General features: G+C 36.3%; 2 protein-coding genes across 2 annotated transcripts; both read left to right on the forward strand.

Annotated features, from left to right (window-relative positions):
• Positions 1–771: 771 nt before the first annotated feature.
• LOC143601752 (uncharacterized) lies at positions 772–6,508 on the forward strand. Its single transcript, XM_077079067.1, has 9 exons — positions 772–862; positions 1,816–3,924; positions 4,377–4,518; positions 4,633–4,715; positions 4,793–5,031; positions 5,230–5,316; positions 5,406–5,505; positions 5,598–5,817; positions 5,898–6,508. The coding sequence occupies exons 2-9, from the start codon at positions 1,825–1,827 to the stop codon at positions 6,506–6,508; spliced, it is 3,582 nt and encodes a 1,193-aa protein (XP_076935182.1). The 5' UTR covers positions 772–862; positions 1,816–1,824.
• Positions 6,509–9,748: 3,240 nt separating this feature from the next.
• Positions 9,749–11,626, forward strand: LOC143601755 (small ribosomal subunit protein uS13z/uS13y/uS13x). The gene is made up of 4 exons (XM_077079069.1): positions 9,749–9,793; positions 9,864–10,024; positions 11,086–11,274; positions 11,355–11,626. The coding sequence occupies exons 1-4, from the start codon at positions 9,791–9,793 to the stop codon at positions 11,458–11,460; spliced, it is 459 nt and encodes a 152-aa protein (XP_076935184.1). The 5' UTR covers positions 9,749–9,790; the 3' UTR covers positions 11,461–11,626.
• The last annotated feature ends 869 nt before the right edge of the window (positions 11,627–12,495 follow it).

The raw sequence follows: 12,495 nt of genomic DNA on the forward strand, positions 1-12,495 counted from the left end.
ACTACACACGGGCTCTAGTCGAGTTTAGGCTCGTTTAAGGTTTTCTCAAAATCTTTAAAAACATTTAAAAATGTATGTAAAACGAGCCCGAGCTTGAAAAATATTTAAATATAACTGAGCCGAGCCCAAGCTTGAATAACGACTCACGAGCCAAGCTCGAGCTCTCGTAAGTCAAAGCAAGTTGAGCTTTGGATCGTCTAAGATACTACACACGAGCTTGAGCTAAAGTTAGGCTCGTTTAAGGTTTTCTCAAAATCTTTAAAAACATTTAGCAATTGATATAAGCTCAATGGTTTCTCAAGGGAACGCCCAGGCCAAATTCTGAAGCCAGCGTGAGTTTAGTTAAGACAACAAAGCCTGACCCGGGGGGCAACGGGGTTCTCTAAGTTGGAGAGTGCGGTGGCCTAACGCATAAAAAAATTCGATGTTCTAAAAAATAGTTAATAAATAACAAACTAGCCGAGCCCGAACATAACTCAAGCTTGAGAAAACAACTCACAAACCAATCTCAGACTTTTGTAAGTCAAAACGATCCGAGCTCGAAAACAATGAATATTAAACTATAAAAATTGTTAAAACAGCATCTTGCTGGTAAAGACTGTTTTCATACCCTTTTGCTTTTAAGTAAATTAAAGATTTTAGAATCATAACTTAAAAATTGATTATTTCAGAGTGACATCCATCCATCCATCCATCCATCCATCCATCCACCCACCAGAGACAAAGAATTTACAAATTCCCAAATGTTTCTTTCTTCTTTCTCTCACTAAAACCCCCAATTCCTTCTCTCTCTAAACTCACCACCCACCAAATGTATATGCACTGAAATCCAACATCCCCTGTTTCTTGATCCCATTTTCAGGTACCAATTTCATCAATTTCACCTGTTTTATTCCAATTTTGATATAAAGTTTCAATCTTTATGGTCTATTAGTGCATTGTGATGTGGGTTGTTTACTAACCCACCCTAGGGTTTGATCTTTCTTGAATTTGTTATTATTTGTCTTTAGATTAACATGAATTGCTTCCAATTTTGCTATAAAGTTTCAATCTTTATGGCTTGTAAGTGCATTTGTGATGTGGGTTATTTACCAACCCACCGTAGGGTATGATCTTTCTTGAATTTGTTATTATTTGTCTTTGGATAATCATGAATTGTTTCCAATTTTGCTATAAAGTTTCAATTTTTATGGTTTGAAATTGCAGTTGTGAAGTAACCCTAGGGTTTGATCTTTCTTGAATATGTTATTATTTGTTTTTAGATGATCATGATTTGTTTACAATTTTGCTATAAAGTTTTAATTTTTATGGTGTGATAGTGCATTTATGATGAAGGGTTGTTAGGTAACCCCGGGGTTTGATCTCTCTTGAATTTGTTATTATTTGTTTTTGATAATCTTGAATTGTTTTCAGTTTTTCCATAAAGTTTTAATTTTTATGGTGTGATAGTGCATTTGGGAAGTAACCATAGGTTTTAATCTTTCTTGAATTTGTTATTATTTGTTTTTAAATATTCAAGAATTGTTTCCAATTTTGCCATAAATTTCAATTTTTATGGTTTGTAAGTGCATTTGTGAAGTAACCATAGGGTTTGATCTTTCTTGAATTGTTATTATTTGTCTTTAGATAATCTTGAATTGTTTCCAACTTTGCCATAAAGTTTCAATTTCTATGGATTGAAAGTGCATTGGTGATGTATGGTTATAAAGTAATCCTAGGGTTTGATATTTCTTGAAATTTTTACTACTTTTCTTGAAATATTCATGAATTGTAACAATTGAGATATGTTTTTGATGTTAATTGATGTAGTGTTAGGTTGTCAGGATGAAACTGAGATCAAATAGGGTTTTCAAAAGGGAAAAACCCAAAATCAAGAAAAGTTTCAAGAATAAAGGTTATTTATTGCGGTCTAATAAATCAAAAAATGGTAAAAAGGTTGATACTTGTTATGAAAATCTTGAAATGGGTATGAAAGAAGCCATACATAGTGATGATAAAGGGTTGTTTTTGGGGTCAGAGGTTTTGGATCCGATGGAAGATTTGGATGTTTCTTGTCCCAAAGAGGAAACCGAGGAGGAAGAGCTAAACGAGTCAATGTCTGTGAATTTGAGTGAAACGGGCGTTGGTGTCAAGGAAGAAGACGAAAGTTTGGAACTTGAAACGTTGGATGAATGTAAAGAAACGGAAGAAAAAGGTATGTGTGGGAAGAAAAAGAAAAATGTTGGGAGTTTAAAGGAAGTTGAAAGTAACCAAGAAAAAATTGATGTTGTTGTTGATGTAAACGGTGATGACGATGCCGATGATGACGACGACGATGATGAAATTACGGTTATGGCCTTGAAACATAAGAAAGGGAGGAAAAGGATAAAGGTGGAGGCTTTGAGTTCGGAACGTAACGTAGGAGATAAAACCAAGAAAGTTGTGAAAGAGGATGTTCGGGTCAGTGGTGGTGATGTGGCTGTTGATGGTTTCAGTTCAGTGATTCTTGGATTAAAACAATCAGATGATATACCAAAGAATATGCTAAAACATGAGACCAAAAAAGAAAAAAAGAGACCAAAAAAGAAATTAAAGAAGCAAGAAAAGCCTTGTAAGCTTCAGGCTACCACTAGTGGTGATGATGTAGCAGCGGTTCATGGTGGTTCCAGGACGGTGGTTCTTGGTTTAATATCAGGTGATATACCAAAAAAGATGCTTAAACGTCGCGGAAGGCCTCCAAAGGTGCTTACAGAAGGCGAAAACACGAAACCGAAAAAGAAATTAAAGAAACGAGAAAGACCTTGTAAACTTCAGGGTGAAATTACAACATTACCCTTGAGTGAAATACCAAGAAAGAAACTAGAACGCCATGGAAGACCGCGTAAAGGTGTTATTGTCAAGAAAATAGAACGTCGTGGAAGACCCGAGAAAATGGAAGCAAGAACTTTAGCAGCAAGTATGGTTAAAATAAGAAAAGTGAAACTCATGTCGGTTAAAAAAAGTCTAAAGATTGGTAAAAATGAGAACTTTGAAGAAAGTAGTGACAAAATTGTTGGGAATTTGGCTGGTAAGAAGCAGCTGCAACAGTTAATAAGAGAGAAAATATCAAGTTTACTTTCAAAATGCGGGTGGACAGTTGATTTAAGACGAAGGCAAGAAAAAACATACTTAGATGCAGTGTATATTGAACCTAATGGTAAGAGGTCACACTGGTCAATAACAGGTGCGTATGCTAAATTAAAACAGAAAATTGAAAATGGTGATGCTGATAATAATGAAACGTCTGCGTTTACACCGATACCAGAAGAGGAAATCAGTATACTTTTTAGACATCCTCGTAAAGTACGCAAGAAGCACGAAAGGAGGAAACTATTGAATAATGTAAAGAAGGGTAAAATCGTCACCGGAAAAAAGAAGAAACATGGTCAGAATAAGAAGTCAAAAGGCGGGTCAAAGAGGAAAATGTTATTCAAGCCACGGGAGAGCGGGGCGAAACAAGACAACAAGGGTGTTGCGGTAATTAAGAAGCGGAATCTTTTATCATGGATGATTGATTCGGGTGTTATTTTGGCGGGAACGAAGGTTGAGTATGGGAAGACTAGAAGACAAAAAAGGTCTTCTGAGGGTGTTATTACTAATGATGGGATTCGTTGCGGTTGTTGTAATGAAATTATGGGAATAACTAAATTTGTTGGTCATTGTGGAGGGAATTTGAAGTTTGGTCGGGTTTTTGATGATTTGTATTTGGAATCGGGAATGTGTGTTAGAAAATGTTTGGTGGATTCATGGAGGAAAGAAGAGGAATCAAATATTATTAAATTTAATGTTCATATTCTAGAAGATGACCCGAATGATGATACGTGTAATATTTGTGGAGACGGTGGGGACTTAATTTGTTGTGACGGATGCCCTTCGACTTTTCATCAAAGTTGCCTTGATGTCCAAGTAATTACTATCTCCTTCATTTGATTATAAAGTTTCTTGCTTTTTTAAGTTTTTGTTTTTTATAACCAGTTAATGTAATAATCAGGATCATTTCAGAACTTCCAAATAATTTAAGAACTTTAGTATTATTTAAGGGTAATTTGTCATTTATTATATGTAATTTTATGCTTACATATATGTAATTTGGTTATTATGTATACGTAAACTTGTGATTACGTATATATAATCACAAAATTACATATAATAAGTGACAAAACTACCCTCAAATAACATAAAATATATTAAATAAATAAATAAATAAAATGAGACTGTTGGAGTTTTTGAAGTTCTTAAATTTTTTGGAGTTTCAAAGAGATCCAAAACCCTACAAAAATATATTATTAAACTAGGTAATTCTTTTTTAAGAAGTATTAAATGATTTTAAACGAAGTGAGAATTTTCGCTTGTTGTAGAATTTTCCTTCTGGAGATTGGAACTGCATATACTGCTCATGCAAATTCTGTGGAGTTGTTTCCGATTCTACCCCTCATGTTGAAGACTTACATGAGGGAATCACCTCACAAATGCTCTCGTGCTGTTTATGCGAGGAAAAATGTATGTGATCGTATATAATAATTAAGAAAAAACGTTTCTTTATATATCTTTCTTGATTAACTTTATAATTCTTTATTTCTTGCTAACAAAGCTGCAAGCTTTTGAATGTAACAGTCCACCAATTGTGTGTTCAAGAAACCGAAGATGTAAATCGAGATTCAAAAGGACTACCTTTTTGTGGAAGGAAATGCCAGGAGGTGTAACTTATAAAATTAGTAAAATAATAAATGATGTTGCATGATATAAAAATCTGATTTTTGTTTTAATTTATTAGCTCTTTGAGCGACTTCAGGCGAATCTTGGGGTGAAACATGAACTTGAAGACGGGTTTTCGTGGACTCTACTTAAACGTTCTGAAATTGACCAAGATTTTAGTGTTCCTGAAAGTCAGCTAAAAATTGAACATAATTCCAAATTGGCCATTGCATTCTCTGTAATGGATGAATGTTTTGTTCCAATTGTTGATGAAAGAAGTGGGACGAATATCATCCGTAACGTTGTGTATAATTGTGGGTAAGCGTCAAAATAACTATATTTGTTTTAATGTTTGATGTGAAGCAGTTCACTTTATTTTAGTTGCCACTAAAAGAGTTAAGTAATTTTGGACAATTAATCAAGTGTGTTGGTAAATTTTTATTACTATTAATTGTTATTTATTGTAATGATTACTCACACTTGTTCTGTACTCATCTATTGGAACCTATTTATCAGGTCAAACTTCAAGCGGTTGAATTATGCGAGCTTCTTAACAGCGGTTTTGGAGAAAGATGATGAATTTATCACAGCAGCTTCCATACGGTTACAATCTTTAATTTCCAGTTAAACTATGTTAAAACTAAAGAGTTTATATAGTAAGCATTTATCATATTAGTTATTATTTGTGACAGGATACACGGTTATCGGTTAGCAGAAATGCCTTTTATTGGTACGCGCCACATTTATAGACGTCAAGGAATGTGTCGCCGCCTTTTGGATGTGATCGAATCTGTATGTCGGTTATAATAAAACACAATCATAATTGTTTTATTATTTCAATAATAATCAACCAGCAGTTATTTATATTTTAATAATATTCTCAGACTCTTTCTTCTTTTGGCGTGGAAGAGCTAATAATACCTGCAATACCTGCGCTTCTGCAAACATGGACCGATGTGTTCGGTTTCATGCCACTTGAGGAATCACAAAAGCATGCAATGAAATGCATGAGCATGATCGTGTTTCCGGGAATAGCTATGCTTAAAAAGCCGCTTGTTCATAATCAGTCTGCTGACGTGGCAGCAGGTCATACTTCATCTGCAGGTAATCATGAATATTTGTTTTTCCATTCTTTTTTTGAACAAGAAGCTTTTGACTCTGAAAGCGTTAATTGAATGTGATAGGGGTTGGTGAAGATATTATTGATCATGAACGGATAGAAGAAACGGTTTCTTTAATGGATGGTTGCAGCAGTCCCGACCGGAATGACGAAAATACCCCTCAAGTCGAAACCACATCATCAAACGCGACAGATTATAAACAAACAGAAAAAGAAACCGTTTTAACCGATTGTTGCAGCTGCCCGGGTGTTGAAAATGTAAATGGTGTAAACAACCTATGTGACTTAAATCTTCCAGATGGTGTAACTTCTGTTGACTCTGAGTCGTTTCTGGATTGTACTATCGGACCGAGTTCTTTGGAGTCCGGGGTTTGCGGGCACCCTGAATTGTCAGAATTGAAGTTAGATGCTGAAGACGACGGTGTTCCTGTGGTCAAAGTCAATCCGTCTCCGTTGACTTCTAACTCCGTTCTGAAAAACACGTTTGACCTGAATCTACACCCTACTGCAGTTGAGCCCGATGTGCATATTATTAGTGATGATTCTGTTCAGTGTGAACCTCAAGCGTGTGTTAAGTCACTCGAGTTATCTGACTCGAGGTCTCAGGTTGACCAGAGTGCTGGAGGTCAAACTGCTTCCAAAATATGCGAAAGTCAACCCCTTGTCATACGTTGACTACTTGAATCCCTTCCGTGAACGAATGGTAATATCTATTATTATAATTATGATTACAAGAGTTGTGCATGGGTTGGTTTGGGTCATTTTGGGCTTAAACCGAACCAAAAACCGAAAGCTCGGCGTTTCGATCTTTGAAAGCCGCTCGGTTTCGGTTTTGCTAACTGGGCTTGAAATTTTTGGGCCAAAAAAATGGCCCAAAGTAATGATGGTCCTGAAACTTTGTGCCTATTTCTTTTTCTTTTTGTTAATTAATGATTAATTTATTATTAGACATTTGAGTCTAAAATTTTTGGGCTACAGAATCTACTAAAAGTTTTCATGTAATTTATCATTTAAATAATGCTTGCATTAAAAGGGTATTGCATATTTGCATGCACTATTAAGTTTACAGTTCCATTTCTTATTCGACCCGTTAACTTGCAGGTAGGTTTATGACAGTTAAATAGACTTCAGTAGCAGATGAATAAGATATTAATGGTTGCATGTTAACAATAATAATAATGATAATAACAATAATAATCAACCACTGCCTTTCATGTGCTTTAGACTGGCAGCTTTTTGTAGATTTTGCTTTTGTAAATTATAGGATTTTTTTTAGTTAAGTTATCGTATGACTGGCAAAAAATGGTTTCCAGAATCCGACGTTTTGGAATCCGTATGATTATGCATATGAAAATATAGAGGCTGGCAATAAGGATCTTTATCTTAAGGTAAACCGAGCGTTTTCTTGTAGTTTTTATGCTTTTGTTTTTACATATTTTAGAGTGTGTATTAATTGGTGGTGGTTTATTCGGTTAATATGCAGTATGGTTTAGGAGATTTTAGCCGGGAGCAACTCGTGGGATCGCGCTTGATGCTGACGATTGTGTATTTTAGTTTAGTTTGTTTGAACATCATAAAAAGCTTGTACAAGTTGTTACCCTTTTTATACTTTTTTAAAAAAAAAAAAAATATTATGTTATGTAGTTGTTAATTGTTAGTTCTCTTGATGTTGTTCTTGTGATTTTCGTTTGCGTATGCTCAAGTTGTACATGAATCTTTCGTTTGTCCACCGCGATTCATGCTAGAGGTCTTTCAGTCTTTGATTCTTTGAATGGGCGAACCCTGTTTTTTGAAAACGGGCATGACCCGTTAACAAGATAATGTGACAAGAACTAAGATTGAGCATTTTAATAGTTTTAAGTCGATTATTGAGGCGATTTTAGTAGCTGGTTTCATATTGGGATGCACAAAACGGGTAGTTTAGTAATATGTCACTAGAGATATTCGAAACGGAATGTTTTTTAAAAATCAGTTTGAGTTTGGTCAACAAAGTCAAAACAACATTAAACCTAAACCGGCTAGGATCCAAACTGATTGGATCGTTTCAGATCCGATTGAAACTAGATCATGTAAAACAAATCGTTTTTTTAATCACACCATCATTAATTTAGTTGAATTATAAAAGAGAATTTGATTGATAACTAACACATTAGTAGTGTTTTTTTTTTATAACGCCTAGAGTGTGTTTTGAGTGATGTGATTAAACAAACACAATAAACACCTATATATACAACCGAGCGAGGGGCAACATTGACATTCGAAAAATTACAAACCGGCATGAACTTATGTATTTCAAGCCGCACCGATTTTGCTACCGAATTGGGTCGCCTAGAGGTGCACGAATTAGGTTTTTCTAATACTCTGTTCCGAGTATGACCGGGTATTGGCAATACCCGGGTAGGGCTCGGGTCTGGGTATTGTCTCTAAAAACCATATTCTTTGCACCGGGTTCAGGTCGAGTATAGAACCGGGTATTCTAAAACTAGGTATTTGAATACACTATTTTCTGGTATTGAAAAAAACCCTATTTTTGGGTATTAATCGGGTATAGATTGGATTTCTTTTAAGGCGCTACACTTTTTTGGCCTATTTTTTTGGATACGTTTAAGTGTAGATCGTGTATTTGAAAAACCCGGTTTTGGGTATTGGAAAAACCCAGTTCTAGGTATGGAACCCGTTTGGTTTTCGGGTATTACCAGGTACAAATTATGACCGGTTCCGGGTAGAGGTGTACAAAAAAACCGGTTTGGGGCCGGTTTTAGGCAAACTGAACCGAACCGATTTGGGTATAAAACCAGTTTCACTCAAACCGCCAGTTTCAAGGCCGGTTTCCCTTAAGATCTACCAAATCGGTTTTAAAACCGAACCGGATTGAGGAAAACTGGTTTAAAACCGGTTAAACTGGTTTATAAACCGGACTGAACGACGTGACCAGTCTGGCCTATCTTGCTTCTAAACCAGTTTATAAACCGAACCGGTTTGAGTCAAACTGGTTTTGACCAGCCGTTGACCAAACCGGTTCGGTTTGGGTTTAAAACTGGTTTTGTACTCCTCTAGTTCCGGGTACAAGTTTTGGTACTTAAACGCATACCCTATTTGTATCCTATTGATAGGGTTGAGTACGAGTTCGAGTAGTAAAAATCCAGGTATAAAAAAACCCGGTTCCGGGTTCCGTTTTTTTCACCTCTAAGGTTTCCTAGAGGTGCACAAAAAACCCGAACCCAGAACCGGACCTGAAAAAATACCTGGAACCGGTTTTTGTTATACCCGGGTTTTTAATACCCAACCCTACCCGTAGGGGACAGACAGAGTATGCATTTCAGTACCAAAACCCGTACCCGGAATCGGGCCTGATTTATACTCGGTAATACCCGAAAACCAGAACCGGTTCCATACCTGGAACCGGGTTTTTCAAATACTCGATCTATACCCGAAAATACCCCTAAAAATGGTAACCCCTTAAAAAACCCAATCTATACCCGAAAAAACCCAAAAATAGGGTTTTTCAATACCCTGAAATAGGGTATTCAAACACCTGATTTTAGAATACTTGGTCCTATACCCGACCAAGACCCGATGCATAGGTATGGGTTTTTGAGACAATACCTGGACACGAACCTGACCCTGGTATTACTAATACCTGATTTTCCAATACCCAGTTATACCCGAACCCAATTCCATACCCAAACCCGGGTATTTGAAAAACACGATTTATGCACCTCTACCCTCTAGGGGCCTATCAACTAATTTCTAAAATCTACACTCAAAAAATTAGGCCCATATGTTTAAAAGCCCAAATTTACACGGCCCAACAATTATTAAAAAAAGCCCAAACAGTCCAGTCATAGGGTAGGGTATATACACTCCCTTGCATCACCTCTCTCAAACTAGGGTTTATATATTATTATTATCATCTCGGAGCCCCAGCCGCCTGGACCTGCAACTCCGACTGCAACCATGGTGAGTCATTCATCTCTCAATATCTCAAATCTCAGCTACCTGAAACTTATTAATTTGTTAATTACTGCAGTCGCTTGTGGCAAATGAAGACTTCCAGCACATTCTCCGTGTCCAGAACACCAACGTTGACGGCAAGCAGAAGATTATGTTCGCCATGACTTCTATTAAAGGTATTGGACGCCGCTTTGCCAATATCGTTTGCAAGAAGGCTGACGTCGACATGAACAAGAGGTACGTAGTACCTTAATTATTATTATTATTGTCATACTGTATTTGTTGCTGAGATCTGGTTATTGATTAGATTATATTTAGTGAAGTTTTAATACGTTTAGTTTAATCATAACTTAGTGATCCAGTTAGGAGGATGGTTATTAGAGTAGTTGCATATTATTGTTATTTAGGGCTGCAAATGAGCTGAGTCGAGTCGAGCTAGACTTGTTTTGACAGACAAGAGCTTGAGCTCGGTTTGCTTCGAGCTATGTTTCTAACAAGCTCAGCTCATGAAATGTTATTTTCAAGCCTGAGATTGGCTCATTTGTGTTTAAAAGTTGTATAAATAATAGGCTTGTGATCCGGATTGTGTTTATTAGTGAAGCTTGGGCTTGGTTTATTAAGCGCATTTGTTTTAAGGCTCTTGGTTTGCTTGTTTAAGCATGAATTGATTCAAGTTTTTATCGAGCCGATCTCGAGTAGGTCATGAGTCGGCTCGGATGATTCTGAACTGGCTTGTTTAAACTCTTGTTATCTTGCTTGTTTGTGTTTTTTTTTTAATTTTATTCGTTGAAATGATTAAACGTTATTGAGGCATAGGTTGTTACCAAACTAGCTTGCTTAAACTCTTAAAGTTGTCGAGTGGGAGTGTGGGACCTGTTGAGAACTTGTATTGTTTGAAATCGTCTTATTATCAATGTTCTATTGATGTTTTAAAACATTTACAGCTCCATGTTTATACGTTCGTCACTTGATTTTCACAGTTTGAAGTTGTCTTATTATCTTGCTAGTATGTGTTTTGCATAATATGACCCACGGCTTTAATTTGTAGACAACTTTATCAAACAATAGAGTTGCTCTTTGTTATTGAAGTTGCCCCGACCCGCCCTGTTTTTTCCGCAGTGGTGTAAATTTACTTGTTTTTACACCAAAAATTTGCCCGTTTATGACCAAAAATTTGAGCCCCCCTCCCTGTTTATGATATTTTTTAAAAACATTTTGAGTTCCCCGAGATTCTTGTCCAAGCTTCGTCACTGACTGCTATTTTAATACATTCTCAACTCTCATTTTAATCTTGTTAGGGCTGGAGAACTTTCGAGTGCTGAGATTGATAACCTGATGACCATCGTGGCTAACCCACGCCAATTCAAAATCCCAGATTGGTTTTTGAACAGGAAGAAAGATTACAAGGACGGCAAGTATTCGCAAGTCACATCAAATGCTCTTGACATGAAGTTGAGAGATGACCTTGAACGTTTGAAGAAGATCAGGTTTGTCTTATTTTCTATTTGAACAGGTTGAATTTCGTGTTTGTTTTTATGCAAATGTTTTTGTTTGTGTTTACGTTCAGGAACCATCGTGGTCTTCGTCATTACTGGGGTCTTCGAGTGCGTGGACAGCACACCAAAACCACTGGTCGCAGGGGAAAGACTGTCGGTGTGTCAAAGAAGAGATAAGTTATATCTTGTTTTTGGAACCTTGCTACTTTCGGGTTTAGACATTCTCATGAATCTTTATTGTCATCAATTTTGAACGTTTTGGGTTATGTTGTTTTGTCATCGTTATAGTTGTACCTTTGGATTTCGGGTGTGACGGGTTTTTTGAAATGGATGATTGATGAAATTTGAGATTTGTTTTATAATTTCTTTTTTATTTCATTTTGTGTGTTTTTCTATATTATATGGGTAAATGTTACTCAACAAATCGAAAGATATGTTCTTATGTTTGGATCAATTTTGAGAACTATATGATTTGTTTGTGAGACATAATGCATGAATGATTGGTTGTAATTTGCAACCAACTCACATTGCGCATTGAACTGAACTTCAATGAACCGATCGATACCAGGAGAACCTCATATTGAACATATATTGAACAGAACATTGATGAACGAGCCAAGCATGCTGAACTTTAGAAACCAAAGAGCTTGATACACTGGCTTCTCGACTTGCCTTACTATTCAAGAACTGCAATCGCGATACAAGTTCTATATAGGGTTGTTCACAAGTCGAGCCAGGGTGGTTTATAGCTTAGGCTTGAAATTAAACGAGGCATCTGAGCTTGATTTTGAAGTTAAACGAGCCTAAAATGAAGCCAAGCTTGGATCGTTTTTGGCTTGGTTACAAAAAAAATGAGCCAATTCAGCTTAGGTTGTTTCAAATTAAGTTTTTTTATCTAGTTTTTTAAAACTTTTATCGAGCAAGCCACGAGCCTGAGCATTTTGAATAGCCCTAATTCTAATGATAACACAATCCAAAAAGAACGTTTCTAACACAAGTATATATTTGATATCTTTTGTTTACCATGTGCACAATATGAGATATACTTGAATTCACAAATGTGACTTGGATATAGAGCTGGTAGTCATTTCAGATGTCTCAGGCGGGAGATAAAAAGGCATCTTTCAAAAGTGTTTCAGTTAGGTCGCTGATGCATATTTTCCTTAAATCGGGTCGCTAGATCTTCAAGTCTCACCGATTTTTTTGTACGTC

Source organism: Bidens hawaiensis, unplaced genomic scaffold (genome assembly GCF_021521415.1).
Source record: "Bidens hawaiensis isolate Kalapana, Puna unplaced genomic scaffold, B.hawaiensis_p1.1 tig00057051_1, whole genome shotgun sequence".
Taxonomy (NCBI): Eukaryota; Viridiplantae; Streptophyta; class Magnoliopsida; order Asterales; family Asteraceae; genus Bidens; species Bidens hawaiensis.